Raw genomic sequence first — 21,411 nt, 5'->3', positions numbered from 1 at the left:
AAGAGATATTGTTTTTCCATGAGATGGATGTGTTAATTTCTTCTGTGTGAATTTTCTTTCCTTTTTTGTTCTTTTGAACCAGACATTGACGAATGCTCAGATGGCTTTGTTCAGTGCGACAGCCGAGCTACCTGCATTAACCTGCCTGGGTGGTACCACTGTGAGTGTAGAGATGGCTACCACGACAATGGGATGTTTTCACCAAGTGGGGAATCCTGTGAAGGTCAGTATCTAAGAAAGGTGGGGTAGTGTTATAGCTTGCATTACAGTGGTGTCTAGTATCTCAAGCCGTTGTGAACAAGTATTGTCTTGGGCACTGTTATCAATGAAAGTTAAACCTTGACTGAAGAAATCATTGTCTAAATAAGCATCGTAAGCAAAAGGCAAAAGAAAATAAAGTATGAATATTTCTAATTTCTATGGGCAGCATTAATGGCTATTTCTATGACTTGCTAAGATAATATGCAGTCAGGCACTGTGCTTAAAAGAGTCTCACTGGCCTGACATCTGCTTCTGTGCATTAGTGATTTCCCACAGGCTGATAGTAAGCACTGTAATCTGTCACTCCACAGTAATCTGTTTATATGTCAGGTTCTTTATGTGTATAAATGAGCCTGAATCCAGACCCCAGTTTTTCCACTTCATTCCTCTTACACTGAAATAACCTGTGATGAAAATATTTACTGTAGCAAAGAATGATTTTGCAGCCCTAACACTCTTACCCACATTCAGGTTAATACTGGGATCCTTCTCTGTGCACAGACCAACAACTACTTTTAGAAAGTTGTTATTTGAAGGACAGCCTCACAAACTGTGAAGTTCAGTGGACTTGGGGATGGGGCAAAACACAGGGTGCAGGAAATGAGAGGGTGACAAGTAGATGGGAAAGTTTTTTTTGTTAATGAATGATGCTAGAGAGAACAGCAGGTTAGTGAGTACACAGTTATTTTCAAATGCATATCTCTTAGTATAAAATGTTCTTCCTCTTTTAAGAGCTGCTGATCTTAAATAAGAGAACAAACCTACCTGTTTTGCCATAGACTACTTATGGCAAAATTAGGAGTTTTTCTCCCTGCTGTCTCTAAATGCTTAAATATTCAGTGCTCACACAGTGTAAGCTTTCCCATCTTACTGTTTAAACTCACATTGGTGGGCTGCATTAGCCCCAAAGGGAAAGAATTGAATTAATTTCACTAAGGCAGACACACAGACAGTTCTCCAGGAGTGAGAATGACCTTTTCGGTATCCCCATCATCAATACTTTATTTCAACACATTTTCACCACAGCTGAAAGCCTGTATTCTCAGGAGAATCCAGTGATTTGAATCAGCCACTGCTTTCATAAGTTCAGCTTTCTTTGTCAAGAACTAACTAAATGTCAGTGTTAGCTGGCCAGGTGTTAGGACAGGAAGGTGCAAAGACTTCTGACGAAGTTGTGACAATGGCAATGAAAAGTTGTGATGCTTCTGATTGCAACGTCACCCTTTTGTCATTCATGGCACAGGTACCCTGTCCAGGCATTTATGGAAATGTTCTCAATATCCCAGGTTTTATCTTCAACATCAATATAGTATTTGTCTTGTGGGCTGAACCTTCAGGTTTGGCAAGTGCTGTGTCAAGAAATCTGAGATGTAAAATGAAACTAAAGGTATGATGCTTTTAACAGTACCTCTGTTAAGATGTATGCAAACATGGAATGATTAAGCAACAATTTGTAAGGAAAGGAAAAAACAAGGAAAAAGAAATATGGAGACTGCCACATGTATGCAAAAGTATCAGTTATTAGCATGCTTTGGCATTTTCTACAAAGTTTCAGCAGCACATATTAAACATATGCAGAGTATAGCATAATTAGAATTAATTCACAGATGCCAGGAAAATATCTTCATTGCTGATAACTTTGGTCACAATCAGTGGGAACACTTTCCGTTTGATCAATTGCAGCTCCAAATTTTGGACTATTTGGAGATAGGTAGGAAAACTGGATATTTTATTAGTCTCACTGCATCACTTTTTATAGTATTGAAGACTGTGACATTATCTCTCAAACAGAAAAACGGTTTGGAAAGTTGAACTTTCAGCAGTAGAGTACAGCAGTGCAAAAGCAATTGGTTTCTCCCTTGTCAGATCTTTCCACTGTGAGAGTTACCCCTACTGGGTTTAAAGGCAGTCTGACCATTTCTTATGTCACTTCTTCAGTATCCCCTGTGTTAGAGGTGATTAGACTGAGCTGTTGGTGGATGGCCTTTCAGGTGCTCACTGTAACAACACTGAAGTGATAGGAAATGCAGCTGTAGGGCTTCAACCTCAGTAGCACTTGCTGCTTTTCCCTTGGAAATAGAATTATGTTGTTCACCATCTTATTTCCAGAAAAGCGGTGAAAGATCAGCTGTTTAGTCTTTGAGAATTGCATGGGTTTGTGAAGTCTTGAATTTTATATATATATGTAAATAGAGAATTCAGCATAGTATATTACCTGGTACCTTCCTCTTCATCCCCTAACAGCTTTTCTTTATAGTTTCTTTACTCAGCCATATTGGTGCTCTGGCAGTTGTCTCTCAAGAACCATTTCATAAAAGAGAACTTGGCTGAGACAGTAGATACCACAGCCTCAAGCTTCATTGCATTCAAAAACTGAAACCACTGAAGGCAAAATCTTAAAATAAGAACATTCAGGCCTAGTTAACATTTGCAATGCAATGTCTAAAACCTTTCAAGATCAGTTGAAGAGAGAGGCTGTATTGGTTTGTATGAGAAGTAGTGGAGGTTATGTCTCATTGGCTCTTGGACATTTTGCATACTCCCATGTCAGAAGAGTAGCTCACCTAATTAATGAACTCCCATTGGACTTGCCAAGAGTATCTGGCAGGTACCAGCTGTTGTTGATACAGCATATAAGAGAAAAATATCTTCACTCTCCACAGGTATCAGATTCTTTAAATGAGACAGGTGCAAATGAACAGGTTGGAAAGCATCAATGCAGAACGCCCCAGCCAATTCAAAAAACATCTCTTTTGTTGCAAGAGTTTACCTGTATGTGAACTTACAGTTTACAATTTTGAAATGTCTTGTAACATTCTTTAGTACCACTGCTGTCCTGCTTCAAGAAGTAGAATCACTTCCTTCCCCATGCGATAGCACAGGCTGCCTGACAACACAGAGGGCTAGGGCTCCCTGTGATTTTTTCTCACTACCGAGAATAATGAGGCTACAAGGATGCTCTCTGTTCTTAACCAATGAACAAAGTCCAAACTGGTCAATTCTGTACCTAAATCTCTGAATCTGGAAGGCAGAGGAATTGCTGACTGTCAAGATGTCTGAATTCATCTCACGGTCCATCCAGTGTATTAATTAATACATGAGTTTTCTCATAGTTGAAAAAACACTGTCAGTTTAGAGTCCACACTCAGGTATTTCTACAGAGCTTGTCATGTTTAACGGAAGCTTTGTTACTGATAGCACTTAAGGAGGCAGGAAATAAAGAATCATTAATCTTCAGCAGATAATCTTACTAGCACTCACAAAGCTCCATGGAAATCCTTTCATCTTTATGGTCACAGAAGGTCAACAATTAAAACTATGAATTGACTTTTTATCCTTCTATCTTAAACAGAGCTATAGGCATTAAAGCTTCATTTTTGAATTTAGGAATGCAACATAAACAACACTGGAGAGAAGGCAGATTTGGAGACACATTAGTATTTAAATATTCTGAAGTGTGGGCAGAGTACAAAATTGGCAGAGTTTCTGATGTTTTATTAGAGGGCTAATAAAAAAGAAGCACAGACTGTACATTTTATGAGACAGTGACTTGAACATGTTTACTGTATCAGGTAGCAACATTTCTATGAATCTGGGTTTACTGGCATCTGAAGTCTCGGCTCTTCATCTTCCACATCTGCTAAGCACTCTGACAGCTGGCTTGCATGAAGTCACAAATAAATTATTCATAATTCACTTGCTCTTTGAAGAATGGTTACATCAGTTAATAGATTTATTTGGGATAGACAAGAGCAGAAACCAGACTTTCTGCTCAGAAGAGCTTGGGCTCCAAATCAAATATACTCCTTCCTGTTTCGCCTTAAGCAAAAAGTATCCAGGTATCCTTGTACAGCTACCCTGCTGAGAAGGTTGTCAAAGCTAAGGTAATTGAGAATCTTCAGTTTTTTCAGAGCAAAGAAACTATCCACCATCCCAAATCATCTTTCAACAACATATTTATCAATAATTGAGGTGTTCATCTTTTCTTTACATGAACAACACTAACAGATTCAAGTGATTCTGTTAGGAAGCCATGCCTGGGGGAGACCTTTTTTGGCTTTATGTGAATGTCATGCATGTAAATCTAGATAACTCATCAGAGGAGGGAAAGTTACAGCTTTCCATCAGTTGCATCAGAGCACGTCTCTTAGCCCTTTGTCACTATCTAGCAAGGATATACACACTTTTTTTTTTTTTTTTCTTCTAATAGTGCCTTCACAAATTCATGTTCCTTGTGCGTGTACTGCAAATCTCACCTGTTGTTATCAATAACGTTTTTGTTGTTTTTGTTCAAAAGAGTATTGGGCTGTCACTTTTAGACCCTGACATAGTAACTCCAAGATCACTTTTCATAATAGATCTAAAAAATGGGTTTGACTTTTGAATGTGTACTTTTCCATGTGCCTTACAACTGAATTTCATCTGCCATATTATTGCTTACTCAGTCAGTATCATTAAATACTTCTATATTTCACTGAAAATTTTTGTTTTTAATACTTAACAACAACTTTTTTCATCTTATACTTTATCTAATGCTCCAGATGACATTTAAGTACAACATGGGCAGCACATGTTCTGGCACACATTCCTAGGGAACTTTACTGGTATATCAATCCATTATGACAACTTGACCATTTATTGTCGCTTTTTATTACTTACTAATTAACCCACTATAAATCTGTGAGTGGATGACCCCTTTTATTCCAAGGCAGATAGTTCCTTTAATAGCATGTGTTATGCAAAAGAGCTCATCAAAAGTTTTCAAATGAAAGTAGTGCATTATATCAACTGTATCCCACTTTGAAGTCTCTTAATTAGTATGGTAAATGTTTATTCTGAATCTATAATATCGTGTCTTAAAACAATCTTCTTTCTATCTGAAAACATTTTATAAAGATTTAATTAATCTTTAATTCATCATCATTTGAATATAACACACCCCCTTTGAAACCAAGTACTACCACAGAGAATTTTTGCAGCCTTTTAAATTACTTTAAGCATGTTGAACTTGCATACATTGTAGTCACCATGTGTCATCAATACGGAGTAATTGTTCAGCAGTGACATCTTGAATCAGAGGCTGCACACTGCTCATGGCCAAGTCAAATGTTGCTTTCTCTCTGTGGGAGTCTTTGACTGTCTGTTCCAAGCAACAGTCAGGAAATCTGTTAAATACAATCTTGGCTCACAACCTGGTGGGCAATAGAGATTCCTGTTTTTATATAGTTTTTTGCCTTTGCAGTCTCTCAAATACTATGAATGTAGTTTAGGCATTCCAGGTACTGCCACCATTATGTCTAGCTTTAGTCCAGTATTTCTCCTGTTTAGGCATGAAATTACTTGTGATACAATTAACTCCTAGCTCTCTAATGTTTGTCACTACTGTTCCATCCATGGTACTCCTTTGTCGTTGCAATATTAAGTTGTACTCAGGGAAAATGAGAAAAGGAAAATCCTTAAAAGTGTGGCAGATCAAAGCTGCTGCAAATTAGATAAATAAGAACTGGTCCTCAACTGAGCACAAGATAGCTAGCTATAATTGGAGTTTGTTTTCTTTTCTGAGGCAAACCTCCAAGTCTTTCGAGATTTAATGTTTTAATGTTGTAGCAAACAAGCTGCTGGATTCCTAAGTAGTGTGTTGTAAATAGCCTGAAGTGAATTGATATGCTTTGTTGCTGTTGTTGTTGTTTTTAAAGAAAAACATAACATGGGAAAGATAACAGCATAATCTGTAGCTGGATATACTGGCAAATAAACACCCTGTGTCCTCCCCTTACCCCTTTTTAAGACACACAAGATGCAGGGGCCAATGTACCCTGTCCATATGGCTGTGGAATTTGTTAAAAAAGCTGAACAAAGTTTTGCTTAGTGTGGATGCTTTGTATGCAAGTCTTTTGCAGATAATGACTGAAGTTTGATGTGGATAAATAATCCAGATGAGAATTTCATGCATGCAAGTTTATGTTTCTCTTGACATGTTGTAAACACATTGATGTTTATGATTAGGTTAGAATCAAAACCTAAACAGCTTCTGCTTTGACCTGGGATATTTAAACTGCCTTATCCAGAACATTTATTTTCATGAATCAAACAACCGAAAAACAAGGTTGGGATTTTTTGCAAGTGCTCAATGTTGGATAAGCTCTGCTTAATATCAGAGTCAATGACGAAAGCTCAATTATTTTCAGTAACAGTGCACTAACCATTAACATGTTGAAAAACAACCCTCAGAAGCTCTTTCCTCATAGGCAGTTTGTGAAAGGCACTTGCACTTATAGTGCCAAATGCAGACTTAGTGTTTATAGGGTTACTGTTTGTCGTTTAAAGTAAATGGTTTTTATTTACATAACAGCTGAACTTTGCCCAAGTATCTCATTAAATATGTCTGCTTTCAGTTAAGTGACCAGGTTGTTGGAAAGTGATATTATTCATTTATGACACTTGCTGTGACAAAGCTTTGTACAGAAGAGTGTTTTAAACAAATGAACACAAGTGTCTGGAAGTTGTTTATTAAAAATGGCTTCAATGGTAAAGAGAATCCTGCTGATGATCATTATATTTAGATAGGATCTGTGTTTGTTCTCTTCATTGAATGACTTAAAACCAATTAGGTTGTGTGTGTGGAGTTCTTAATTTTAAATTCCCAGATCATATTACTGTCAGTATGGATTTAAGTGAAAAGAGAGGAAGGAGAGTACAGTTCTTCCATCCCTCTGCTCTGCCCAGATCAGTGTTACTCAGACAATTCCTGTTAGCTACTTGTCTAAAAACCTTCAAGGCTGGAGCCTGCACACTCTCTGCACAGCTCTCTGTTCCAGTGATTACGTATCCTTACTGTTGGGATGGGTTTCCCTGTCTGAGGTGCCTGTGATGTTTCAACTGTTCGTGTCCATGCAAAGAGCCACACTCAGACCAGGTTCATGAGCTCAGTTGCCTTCTACCCTGTTGCAACAATGACCAGCTCCAGATGCTTCAGACAGTGAGGTAGGAGATGTGGAGAACTGAGATGATTTGCCCATGCTGGATTATCTGATGCATCTTTTTTCCCTTTTAACAACATTCTGTGGCAGCGAGTGTCATAGTTTGTTTATATATCGCATGGAAAAAAATATTTCCTGAGACTTGAATTTGTTGTTTTCCTGTTTCATCTTCTGTCCCATTTCTTGTCTATTAGGCAAGTGTGGTCAACAAAAACTCTCAATAAGTCTTCTCTGGAGTATTCATTATTTTTTGGTTATGTTTTTCTTGCTGATATTCTTTCAGAGAAGAACAATCCATTACTTTTTAGTTCTTCTCAAATGAGATTTTCCTCATCTTTCTCAGAAGCCCTAGTAATTTTGTAATACATTTTTTTCAAATGGACCCACCATTACACAGTATACTTGAAGGAAACCCACAATGCTGCTTATTTATACAATGGAATTCTAATAATTTCCCTGCTGTTTTTCATACCAATTCATATACATGTTACCAACTTGTTTACTTTTGTTTGACTGGAGCCACACATGGAATTGAAATAATTGAGTTATTTTGCTTTAAACTGAATGTGCTTAAGGTGAATTGAAGGTTTCATTTCCATTCTTGAATCCAAAGCTGAGTGTTTTATTAAGATTTTATGCTGATGTTGAGAGATATGTGCTGAATATGATCATATTGCTTATTTTATCTTGTAGTGATCTGTTGGACAGTTAAATGTCACTATACTACTTTTTAATGAACTCTAAGAGCTTGGGCCAGACTTGTATGTAGACTTGAACCCACTGTATTGATATTTACAATTGCCATAAATCTAGTCTTTGATCTTGTATTTTTTTCTACATTTTATCACATCTAGCTGCTTACTTCTTTCCTTTTCAAAGCCAACTTTTTTTTCAGATAACTTTTCTCCAGATGAGCAGCTGAAAAAGCTAAATAAAGAATATTCAAGTATAAAGCACTTTGTGCTGCCAGTTTGCCTTTGCAAAATAATTGTGTATATGTATAATGATGAAGTAGGCCTCTAAAAGTACTCTTGAATTCTTTGCAACATAATTATTTTTAACTAATTTACCTTTATTCACTGAAGACATTAATTTTTTCTTTATTTTCTGTGCTGGGTACAAAGGCTGTAGATGTTGCTGCAACTTGAATAATTAAATATTCTAGTTTGTACACTCTAATAAATGATGCAATGCTTATTTAAATGACCTTACAGGTCAGACAACACCTTTCACGTTGACTTTTTGGCAAGTGAACTCAAATGTGCTAGACAGAGCCAACAAAAGGTTTTGAAAACAACTTTCTGCAGCTTTACTTGTTTAATTGAAAATGTCTTCTGAATGGTTCCTACAAACTATTTCTCTTCAGGGAGTCACGTATTATTTTTATTCTTATGTTTCCTGTGATTGCTTTATTCTACCTTTCTCAATAGTATTATTTCAGGAAGATGTATAAGAAAACTCCAAATATGATGTTTCTAAAGCTGATGTGACTTGAAAAATATTTTTGTGAACTTGTAAGTTATTTTTCCCTGTTCTGGTGAAGAGCAAATTAATTTTCAGCTGAAGGCTTTAATGGCCACGAATCATTTATACTGGCTGCCACAAGAACATTTTTGTTAATTGAATGTGGTCTAAAAGTATTACATGGCATGTTTTTTGCAGACATTGATGAATGTGGAACTGGAAGGCATAGCTGTGCCAACGACACTATTTGCTTTAACTTGGATGGTGGGTATGACTGTCGATGTCCGCATGGCAAAAACTGCACAGGAGACTGTATCCATGAAGACAAAATCAAACACAATGGTCAGATTTGGGTGCTGGAGAATGACAGATGCTCTGTCTGCTCATGCCAGGTCAGTAGAAATAAAACTATCTGCTACAGCAAAGATTTTGGTAGGGATGAAGGGAAGAACATTGTGATTCAAGTAAAATTCCTCTTTTGGCTGCCTTTTCATCTGCGTATGTGGTGCTACACAAAAATGGCATTTTGTAGGGTTTTGGGGTGAGCTTCTCTTTCCAACCTGTACAAGCAGAATTTCAACATGAGGTTTATTATATATTCCTGGCAGAAAGGGAAGAGTACCACTTGGCTAGCAGAGATGCCACCTATGTTTTCTGGGTGGGAGTAATGGCATTTTCACACAAAGAAACTGCCTAGTCAGATACTGGTGTTAGTATTGGTAACTAACGCCAGTATCTCTAGCAGGTGGCTATAAACAGAGGTAGATTCTGTCTCTGCAAAGTAATTCAGCTTAGCTTTCTCAAATGTTTGTTGTGGGAAGCCTGATCCCAAGCTAAATGCTGATGATGAGTAAAGAACTAATACACTATTGACAAAGTCCTGAGTGTTTCAGAAGCTTAAGTTGCATTGGCACAAGTTTAATTTCATACCAGCTATCATCATCTTTATGCAAACAGTTGCAAAAAAGAGCTGGAAGTTTAGCAGAGGACTCAAGTAGCATCTATATGAGAATGATAAAACTTAGTGCAATCCATTAAAATTTGACCCTTAGTAATGACGCCATTGAGTTTCATCAACTTATGTAAGAGCTGTCTGAAAGTTGCTGTAAATCTGAAGGTTTTATAAAAGACAACAGTTTATGGTGGTTACTAAGTGTGTATTGTAGTTTCTGCCTCTTTGAATTGTATTTTGACAAAGTTATGGTATCATGGAAAAAATCACAAGCTGGCAGTGGCTTAGCATCGTGCCAACAAATCAAATTTTGGTACAAGAACTGTAGGAGTCATGCAGATTTCTGCCATTACTCTATGTCTGTCTTCCAACAACAGAATGGATATGTGATGTGCCGGAGAATGGTCTGTGACTGTGAAAATCCCACTGTAGACCTATTTTGCTGTCCTGAATGTGACCCAAGGCTCAGCAGCCAATGTTTACATCAGAGTGGGGAGCTTTCCTACAACAGTGGTGACTCCTGGATACAAAACTGTCAGCAGTGTCGCTGTTTGGTAAGGCTCCTGATTACAGCAGAATAGACAGGAGGAAAAAAAGGATATGAGATGTTCTGATCTGTGAATAGTTCATTTTCATGTATTAGCATCCATTTAGTTCCCTCTGGAGTATGTGTATAATCAAAATCTGGTTTTCATGGATATTTGTCAGTCTTATCAAGTCCCAGTCAAAAATGCATTTGGACACAATAGACATAATAGAAATTATTTAATCACGAAAATTGTTTTAGCAAAGAGTGGAGGTCATTTGGATGTGACACTACATAGTAACACTCACGTGATCACTCATTCAGGGACCGATGAGGCTGCATAAGGATATGTATTTATGTAAATATGTATTCATTATCACAGTTGATAATTTCAAATACGTTGATAGACTGAAATGTGTTTATTCACTCAGACATTTCCAGTAACAGAAAATTTAATAAGACTTGATGCATTCTTCGAAATAGTGAAATGAGGTTTGAACAAAACTCTTTTAAAGCTTTTTATCTTTTTCCTGGGTGGGTATTTCAGAGTCTTAGGAAACCTGTGCTGCATAATGGTGCTCAGGAAGTTTCTATGACAGAAGCAACCCAAGATAAAAGCAACTAGCTTTTATCACAGGTTATCTCCAAATGTAAAGTGTAGTCCATCTAGCAGCTTTCCCTTGTCAGGGTGTCATGAATTACAGCCAGAAAGCAATTTCTGTAGACACTGCTTTCCATGTTGCTACTGCTAAAATCCAATGAAATAGATTCCCAGGTGTTTCATTAAAAGTCTTAAAAACAAAACAAAACAAAACAAACTACAGTTTAGGATCTCAATGGGTGCCTATTCTTTATTCAAGATGCTACTCCCATAACTGAAGCCTGCTTTCTTTCTGTTGTCACGGTGATTTTTTAGGTGACTACATATTGTCTACTCCTTCTACTGTCCATTGCTACAAAAAAACTAATTGAAATATCAAGATCAGTAACTGGTTTAAAGATTGCTTTCATTGTTACCATCATGCGATTCAAAAAGAGAGGAAAATTGACCCAGATAAGAATTTTGTGAAAGTGTAACTTCACAATAATTTCTGCAACAAGAGGTGTAAAATTGGAGCTATGGCAAAATGCTGGGAATTTTTTTCAGCTCTGGTATTGAACTCATAATTCTCAAAGCATTAGATACAGTTTTTGTGACTACACTTCATTCCTTTGGCCACATGCCATTATCTTCACACACACACAAATACACACCCTCTGGAGCAGAGGTAGACCAGTTCCAAAGCAAATGTGCATTAGTGACTTCGGTGAACTGTTCCCTTTGACTGATAGATCTGCAACTTTGGCCTTTGACCTGAGCTGAATAGAAGTTAGCCCCAACTTCTAGGAAATGAAGTGAATAATGAAGCATCTTTAGATTTGTGTAGAGGAGTGCAGTAACTTCTCCTACCAACATTCTGGCCCAACAATAGTCTATCTTATGATCTTTTCATACCGTGACTGTACCAAACCCATCATGTGACATGCAGAAAGAGTGGTTAAGTTTGGAAACCAGGTAATCTGATCATAACATCCAAAAGAGGTGGTAAGTGTTTAGAGGTCCTTTCAATGAAAATGCTGTGATGTTCTTGCTAAGTTGGGTTGCTTGACACCCTTAACTAAGCTAATGCATTTGTAACGGTGGAAAAGATAAACTCTAGTTCACCCAGAGCTGAACAGTTGAGAGATTATACAGAAAACCAGCAATGTGAACAGAAGTAAGAACTAAAGAAAGAGATTTCAAAGCAGTTTTGTAGTGTAGACCTGTTATGGCTTCTGCCAGAAGTAGGACTTCACAAGAACAGATCCATATTCTGTATTTCACAAAGTTCATGGAGAAGTTTCAGCAGCAGCTTGATGCAGAGTATATTGAAAGACATTAAATGTAATGCGCTTTCTCAATAGCAAGCAGAAGAAAGCAACCAACTTGCTACATCTCCCACTGGTAATGAATGCCAGTATTCTCTGTGTTGACTTCTGAGCAGGGACAGATGGAAACAATTAGCCAGCTAAGAGACATAATGCTGAGTCAGAGAAATGGGCTGTGAAACAGAACTAATAGCTAACAATCTTCTCTTCTTGTAATGTTTTTGAACAGCAAGGTGAAGTTGACTGTTGGCCCTTGCCATGCCCAGAAGTGGACTGTGAATTCAGTGTCCTCCCCGAGAATGAGTGCTGCCCACGCTGTGTTGCTGACCCCTGCCAGGCAGACACCATTCGCAACGACATCACTAAAACCTGCCTGGATGAAACCAATGTCGTTCGCTTCACTGGGTCTTCTTGGATTAAGCATGGCACAGAGTGCACACTCTGCCAGTGCAAGGTAAAGAGCTTAAAGATTAAGCTGAGATGTCTCTTACTCGGCTTGTTTCATGACAAATAAATATTAATGCATTGAGCCTGGTCAGTGGCTAGGTGATGTCAACACTTGTTTTAAAGCAGTGGAGATTACAGTATAAGTGTTCAGTTTTGGTATCTTCACTCTTGCATGTGCTGGAATGATGGTTTGGCAGGCTAGCAGGTCAGATGTAGGACAACAGCCTGTGCTGCAGTGTGCTGTGAACAAGTTAAGGGGCTTGGCTTTTCCATCATAACACCTCGGTTCAAGTTTGATTGCAGTTCTTATGGTATAGATCCATGCTATCTTGGAAATACATACATGTACAGTAACAAATAGGTATGTAAGGCTAGACTTCACACAAGAAATGTGTTGTGTGATACTATAGAGTTATCATAACTGATTGATTTGTTCTTTGAGAGTAATAATTGCTTTGAGAATAATAGGACTAGTTACCTCATTATGTGGCTTTTTTTTGCTTTAAAATTAAATGTGGAATCAACATGACATAGAGAACATTTTATAGTTTTTGTAGTCAAAGAAAAACATTGTCTGAGGATAAAAACTTTATGGCTATGGGCTTATGTGAATTCTTATGTCTCTTTTTAAAGATGTGAGAGAAAAGGAGGTTAAAATAGGTTTTTCCATTCAAAATAAGCCCTGTAAGGTGAATTGTACCTATACTGAAGAATGACAGAGTGATCCCACAGTAGTCAAGTGGAAAGAGATAGGAGGATTCATCCATACATCTTTAATTTTTACTGAAATTCACTGTTCATTTTGGTCTTTATCCCGTGTCTTTCCCAAGGAAGAGACTTCCCAAACTCTAGAACTTGGTACCATTAACTATTTGGAAAAGTGCACATAAAAATAAACTAACTTCAACATCTCTTCCCGGGAAAGTTGGGGAGTAACTGATTGTTGAACAAAAGCTGACAACCGACACCTTCTTCCACCACTTTTCTGACATAATACTGTGTGCAACAACAGTTGCTGTTGTCAAGGCATAGTTCTTTTACTATGGAAGAGTTACGTGCCAAGTAACCACGAGCACTTGTCTTAATGTAAGAACGGGTCAGTGGTTAGGAGGAAACACTGATCCGACAGAGTGGCTAATGGTTTGAAACCCAGACGCTGCTCAAAAGATGTTGCAACGGGCTTATGTGCACAAACTATTTTTAGTGGGGTCCACAGCTGGCAGCATACACCAACTGCAATGCTAGGAGATACTTTTGGAGAAAATAAAAATAATAATAATAAAAAAAGGAGTAAGAGAGGCTATGAAGAATCACATTCCTGTGTCCAGCTAATTTGGGCTTGGGTGGGTTGCTGAGGTTTCTGTGCCTCATTTTTCCTATCTGTAAAACAAATTGTTTTGTGCGATTCTTCTCTAAACCACAGCTGAGATTCAGTGATGGGAAATGCTTTCTCATTGTTGTAACACTAATCAATGGCAATGCGGAAGCGATCAATTCTGCTGATGGCCAGCAGTGTGCTGCTTCCATCTGCCCTTTTCTCTTGAGGCTCAACAAAGACCAAATCTTAAGCACAAAGTAATTTCTACTCAGTGTAAGCAGATATATAAAATCTATTGCTGCATTATGAATATATAGAAGACTTAAACAGATACTCTGCCAAACCCATAGATTTAAAGCAGCTCAGGTGAGAATCTGCTTGACAATGAAGATGTAGCACTTTGACCTTCAGCAAGCAAAATCTTATTCAATTCACTTTCCAGAGCAGTTTTCTTTTTGAAATAAACTATCTGTTCATATTGGCAGCATTTTTGTATTGTAGTTCTGCGTGCAAGCAGCCCGCTCCTGCAGATCAGGTTAATGCTATGCCCAATTTGTATAGTTCTTGCATTCACCCTGTGTCACCCCACTCTTTCCTTGCAGAGCACGACACGGAAGGTCAAAGCTCGAGGCTAAGCCTCTCTAACCAAGCTATAGCAAAATAGGTTTACATAAATCCTCTAAGAATTCAGAAAGCGGGCATCAGCTGAAGCTGACTTAGCCACAAAACCATGTCAAATCACAAGTAAAGAAGGTGAACAGTAAGATTGTCTAACCTTCTGTAACAGAAGGAGTGAAGGAAAATGTTTGAATGATTCAGACCTTGGTCTTTAATTAGTGTTGGCAGTTTAGTCAACTAAATGTATTTGGAGTAATCTAAAAATAATATAAATTTTATTTGCCTTATAAGAATCAGTCTGAAGAAAAGAAGTAGCCAAAATGTAGAAAATATTTTCTTCATAATTTAATCATGTCCAAAAGTAATCTGTTCCTTTAATTGCTAATATTTTCGGAAAAATGTCTCGACTATCAGGAAAAACTTTATGCATTAACATTTGCTGGTGCTGCACCTAGGATTAATTAACTTGAAGCATTCAATGCTAAATAAAACCCAGAATCTCTTCTGTGTAATCTAAATAAAACTCCCAAGTGCCCTGTCTTGTTCAACAGCTTTGTGTATTTGGGCAAATGCCCTGTACCTTTATGACAGGACTATTCCAGTGATCCCAGCTCCTTTCAGTCTGACTGTTGTAGCTATGGGATATAGACCACAGAAAAACAAGCAATTAGAAGAATCATCATAGCCGATACCCTTAGGCAACAGGACACAATGACAATTTCATGAATGCTATCAAAATTTGTAAACATGTATTTTACAGATCTACGTCTTAAAATCTGATGTGAGTTTTTAAATGGTTGAGTTTGTTAAATTGACCAAGCTTATAAAAAAATGTTAATTGTTTCAATTTTCTTTGTTCTTCCTTCCTTTAGAACGGCCATGTCTGTTGCTCAGTGGATCCACAGTGCCTTCAGGAACTGTGACACCAACAACCATCTCTCACAAAGCAGTTTCTGGTTAAAGAATTTTCCTTCAAAAAAAAAAAATCTTTAGACCAAAAATTGTATAAAATTTAAACTAAAATTGGATTGTTTTTGTCCATCTGAAGTGCAGAAATGTGATTCAGTTACCTGAATCAGAGTGAAATTTGTGAGACTCAAGACAAGCTCAGATGTGTAAACCTTTGTATGAGGTCAGGCCCAAATGTTCCGGCTATTTGTCTGTCTGACATCATTATGCAGAATATTAGGTTAGTGTAAAGTGACACATTGTAATGCTGTACATAACGATGTCAAGATCCTAACACAGCTAGGAGCTCTTACAGGGTCTTCCAAAGCTTTGAGAGTCCAGCACTTGACCAGATGAAGAGATTTTTACTTAATTGTTATTGGTTCTGCACAAATGTGTTTGATTGCTCACTGCAGAATATAGCAGATGTAAAAGGATGAAGCCTTCAGGAATAAAGAACATAGCAGCTAAGATGTGATATGTACAGTATATGCGCTGAAAAAAAAAAAAAAAAGATACAAGCTATTGTAAAAACAAAACAAACAAACAAAAAAAACATACAAAAAAAAAAACACAAAAAACCCTAAAAACAAAAATCGTGATGCACAGGCATGGCTTCTTAATGTTTTCTGATGGGAAAAGTCATCAATATTTTCTTGTTTTACTGCACTTACTATTATTTCTTGATTGAATTTGTTCAGTATAAGCTCGTTATTGTGCAAATTTAAATAAATATTTCTCTTACCTTAAGTTTCTGTTTGTGTCATTTTTCCTTTTCAGGGGTGTCATTTTTTCATGTGTGTTGTTATTCCTCCTCCTTTGTCGGCATGCCTGGGCAGCTGGGCAATGCATATAGAGAGGAGCTCCTCTCTAGTTCCTCTGTGTGTGGTAGTCTCTGCCCAGCACAACCTTATAACTTCTTATCTTTGTTCGTAACTTCACACATGCGAGCCATTGCAATGGATTGAACAGGGTAATTCATGTGCCCTCCTGCCCCATGTGCCAGTGGGATGCTGCCACCCAGAGTGGGTACAGACCATTTGTCTGACCTGCATCTGTTCACATTTAAGGGGCTGTTCTCTAGATTCCCACTCTGCTCTGAGCTGGTTTGTCTCTCCATAAGCTCCACAGCTGTTTCAGTTGTTTGTGTAAACTGCCATAATTCACAGGGATCACTCCAATACGCAAGCCCTATTTTCATTACTGTACTGTTGGGACAATAAATAAAAGAGGCTGCATGACCAAAGCTGTGTTACTCTGGGAGAGAAATAAAGAAAAAAGCAGTGTTTACAAATTAAGGGTTGAAAAGGCTGAATATATAAGGAATGCAAATATCTTGTAGGTATTCCCATCTGTCCTGGTGTGTATCAAATAATTCATGTTTCTGGAGCAGGGAATACAAGAGATGCCAGGCCAGTGAGTGCAAATAATACAAAGAAAAACAAGAAACTAAAAACTTGAAAAAAAAATGCAAAATTTGATTGATAGTCTACATTGGACCATTAAAGCTATGAAGATTTTTCAGACCAAATAAACCTTTTTCTTCACACTGTCCATAAATAACAGGTACTCAAGGGATTTACTGTTTTGTCCTATTCCTGGCAAGCTATAATCAATGCTTTTTGAGCACAATGTTAGCTCCTTGAAAAAGAGGCTGCTTTCTCTACACTGTTTTCTTGCCTGCTAGTAATTGTTAAGAGGTCATGTTTTGCCCTCAGCCACAGAGGCACATCTCCAGTTGATTTCAGTGGCAGCTGCATGCCTGCATGCTCTATTTCTGAGAGGAGGTATAACAGAGGGTATAACTGTTTAGAAATTGCACTTCACTTTCATTAAAGAAAAGGTATAAGATAGGTATGGGAAATACATAAAAACAAGCTTTTTTTTTTTTCTTCTTTTTTTAATATACAAAAACGAGTGAATATTTTTCAAGCACAAAATCCTGAGGCTCTGTCAGAGGCTGTAGATATGCAGGGCAGATATCTACAGCACAGCTGTAAGAATCCCCATTTTGGACCAGTGAATAGGTAAGTTATATGTGAGGTGAGTGCTCCTGCCCTTGTTCTGCTTTAGTGCATCCCCAGAAATCAAATTTAGACCTGTAGCAGCTATGAGAACTAGAAGAAAAAATCTCTCATTTTTTTTTTCTCACTCCTTGGAAGGCACAGTAATCCTAGCTTTTATTCAAAACAAAAAGGTGTGTAGATGGAAAACAAGAATCTCTTTCCTTTTGTTACCTGCTATGCCTTGAGTGTTGTAGGATCTTTCTGCTATTGCAGGTTCATGAAGCATGGTACAATACAAAAAGAAACAGGCTAAAAAGCCAAGAATTGAGACATAACATAATAGCTAAACCTTGAATCAAATCCTTGGAGAGACAGTCAGTGCCACATGTATGTGAAGAGCTGAAGTTATACTGCTGAACAAAGCTGGAATTCTCTGCTAAATAAAAAAATGGGAATGGGCTGAGTGAATATTATCTAATTTATCAATGTTCAAGGTTATTCATCAGTTGGGAGTTCTTCTAAAGGTCAACTAAGTTCAATGAGACATCTCAGTGACCTTCGTTTTCATTCACATTCAACCCCCCTTCCCCATCTCCCCCCTGTTCAATCAAGCCACTAATTAGTAGTACATGTTTTTCATTTTTCTTGAAAAGTAAATTTGAGTATTATTAAAAATTGATGTCTAATTTCCAGGCCTAAATTGTCTGTCAGACAATATAGTCCATAAAATATAATTATTATTATATTTCTATGTTTTTGAGCAAAGCAGGTGCATTGTGCTCTCTTAGTGGCCTTTCATTATGGATGCACTGTTTGCAGTACTAGAATTCAATAACTTCCATAAAGGAATTGTCACCTCTCTGCAGAGTAATTGCCCTAAGTTAATAGACCTACAGATATAAACGCTGAAATGTCTTCAGTTCCAATACTGAATTCAATGCTGTGGCGAAACAAGTTGACAAAAAGCAGCGATGCTGTAAACTGCTGAAAAGGAAGCTGGCTGTGGTGCTGCACATTTGCTGCACTCTTTACAAGGACATCTAAAAGTGGGTATTTACACAGAGAGTGCTGTAAAGCTGCCCTCATTCAGTGCCAGCATCGGCTTTCCACAGAGCACATTGGGTGTAGCAGATTCACCCTGGACACCTCAGATAAGTATGAGGTTGTGAGCTGCAGAGCTCAGACCTCAGCTTCCACTGTGATAGGGCAGCAATAGCAGCTGGTTTCAAATGCTGGGCTCTTCAAATGCTGCAGATACATATGGGACAGCTCCTGCCTCAGCCCTCTCCGTGGGCATGGTGCTTCTCACCTTGAGTGGGTCACTTCTGTCCACGCTCTGGTGATGTGCTCAGCCACAGGGCAGGATGTGCTGTCCAGACAGCACTCGTGGGCTTCCCCAAAGTGCACAAGTCTCTGTGCATCACGGCTCATGCGTCCTCCCCCAATGTCTCAGCCAAAAATAGCAGTAGCTTTAAAGTAGGGCTCAGCTAGTTATTTTTTAATGCTGAAACTAACTTACAGGCAAATGCAGTTTAACTTGTCCCCAAACCAGTTAATAATTTAAGTTAAAAATCATCCGATAACTTTTGCCTACTGTTTAAGAAAATGTTTCAGAGGAATACGAATAGGAAGACCAGAGCAGCTCTGGCATCTCCTGAGTGCACAACCTGTGGTGAAGAGGCTCTGGAGCACTGGAGAGGTCCTGCAACAGCTGCTGCTTCTGCCCAAGCCAGAGCAGCAGCCAGCACCATGTTCTGTGTGCTCACGGGCCCTGCTAGCTCTTCAGTTGCTATTTTAATTTCTAATTAAAAATTTAAAACTTCTTGTTGTTTTGGCGCTATGGCCAAGTCTCTGCCCTGGGAGGAAAGAAAAAGAGCACAGCTGGATTTCTGACTTAGAAGAAGAGTTTAAAGGAGGGCCTGAAAGGAAAAAGACCATGTTGCTTAATTCCTGTCCTGTTCATCAGCCACGTGAAAGACCACTAGCATGGCTCTATTTCACTTTTTTTTTTTTTTTTCCACTGGTGGAAAACAAAACAGTATGTACAGATATGTATGTGTATATATATATATATATATATATATATAAAATCAAAATTTAAAAGCAATTACACTTCTAGGTCTGCATTAACCAGTATTTTCTTATTGCCAGAGCCTACACAGTCTGTAAGATGCCAAACAGCCATTGTTTAGTATAACAGGAGGTTTGCACCCTTTATTCTACCATTCTGTTCATGGAATACTTCTATAACATGAAACTTTAACTACTACAAACCATAATAATCTATTGATCACATAATGTTTCATCCATAAAAGAGCCAAACTCAATTACTATGCTTCATCTGTAAAATCTGTTTTCATCAGTAATCTCATTTTGCTATTTTAGACTTCAAATGTAGCTCCCAGGATGTCATTTATGTATCAGCAGCATCACTTGGAACTGTAAAATAAAATTGTTTAAGGACTGAGTCATATTTGAAAACCAAAATAACTAGAACTACATCAGCACAGCTAGAACATCCATCTAAAAACCAGCAGAAATGAAATACTGACTCAAGTGCAATTTCATGGTAGGGAGGGAGTGCAATTTCATTTGGGGGAGTGAGGAACAAAACAGAAAAACAACCAGCAATGCCACCAATGCTAACTCAGTCCTCTCCCTGCTTTTAATGACCACCAATCTGAGCAAGAAGGAGGATAGAATACAGCTTTTTGCATGGCTACCTTATTTCTTATGAGAAGCTCTGCAGCTGATGCTGCTTTTGAATATTTCATCTGGCTCGGTGTGCCACAGCCCTTTCCTGTTTATTTTTTTAGAAACATTAGTAAAAATGCAAAAAAAATTTTTAGGACCATCACAACACCCACAGTTTTTTATTTAGTTAGTTATTTTTATTTTTTTCCCAGAGTTGGGACTGGCCCTGGAGCTGCACTGCAGTGGGTGCCTCCTGCCCCCAGGGGGGCTGCAGGCACTGGCCCCCAGGGCAGAGGAGAAGCTGGGGGAGCAGCACTCCAACCAAAAGTAGTGCAGGAGTAGGATTGGGACCCCTCCAGGAGTGCCCCTATCACCCCAACACATTCATCCCAAGGAACAGGAAAGCTGAGGTCTGCCTTCTTCACACAATAGTTCTTATTGCCTGATTTTTTGCCCTTTTTTAAAAAAAAAAATAAATTTATCTTTCCCCAAGGAAGAATCAAGATACCAAGCTCTTTATTTGATTTCCAAGACAAAAATCCTTTGCTTGCCTCATCCCCACTGGCTATGGGCTCACATGTGTTCTCACAAACACACCTCAAACTGTAGTCATTCCCCAGCATTGGTGTTCTGTGGCTATACAGGTAGGTAGAAATTACCTTGGACACCTGAGAGCAAAGCTTTTTCTCTACAGGATTTTTTTTGGGCTATACTTATGGATACAACTTCATGGTCCTGGACCAAGCTTCCCCTCTCCCTCTGACTAGCGTGGCTGGGCTGGCGACGAATGGATATCAAAGCCCAGCTAATGGAGGCAGTGTGAAAATTTGGCCTTGCAGACATTGCCAGTGGCAATGTGAGGGGGTGATGTAGTTACTGCTTAAAAGATCCTTTTTTAATTAGCCTGTTTTGCCATTTTAAGTTTCCTCTGGGTAACAATTATTTTTGATGGTCCCCGATGCTCCTGTGAAAAACTCAGCAGGAGAGGAAGAAATAATTCAGTTTCTTCCCCTGGTAAACTTGAGAGGCTGCTCATCTGATGCTACCTTCAAAGGAAGGAGAGCTGTTACCCACAGAGCCTGTGATCCCACCCAAACCAGCACAACTCAGCAGAACCACAGGTCGAACCTGGACCCATCCCTGGTGCTCTCAACAGCTCCTGCCCTCCAGCACAGCACAGCTTGTCACTGCAAGTTAATTCTTTCACCACAGAGCTATGGAGTTTGCTTCCTCTGGCTGGAAACAGGGTGGAGAAAGGGCAACACACTGGATTCTGTAACTACATTGCA

General features: G+C 38.4%; 1 protein-coding gene across 1 annotated transcript in view; it reads left to right on the top strand.

Annotated features, from left to right (window-relative positions):
• The window catches only part of NELL2 (neural EGFL like 2), a 148,833-nt gene extending 132,661 nt beyond the window's left edge, over positions 1-16,172 (top strand). Inside the window, exons 16-20 of the mRNA XM_038166632.2 lie at positions 83-223; positions 8,904-9,097; positions 10,035-10,211; positions 12,321-12,545; positions 15,347-16,172. Of these exons, the coding sequence (XP_038022560.2) occupies positions 83-223; positions 8,904-9,097; positions 10,035-10,211; positions 12,321-12,545; positions 15,347-15,397 (788 nt within the window). The 3' untranslated portion in view covers positions 15,398-16,172. The remainder of the gene's footprint in view (positions 1-82; positions 224-8,903; positions 9,098-10,034; positions 10,212-12,320; positions 12,546-15,346) is intronic.
• Positions 16,173-21,411: the final 5,239 nt, after the last annotated feature.

Source organism: Anas platyrhynchos, chromosome 1 (assembly GCF_047663525.1).
Source record: "Anas platyrhynchos isolate ZD024472 breed Pekin duck chromosome 1, IASCAAS_PekinDuck_T2T, whole genome shotgun sequence".
Classification (NCBI taxonomy): Eukaryota; Metazoa; Chordata; class Aves; order Anseriformes; family Anatidae; genus Anas; species Anas platyrhynchos.
The sequence above is the reverse complement of the archived record's forward strand: the minus strand, read 5'-3'. Positions and strand labels throughout refer to the sequence as shown.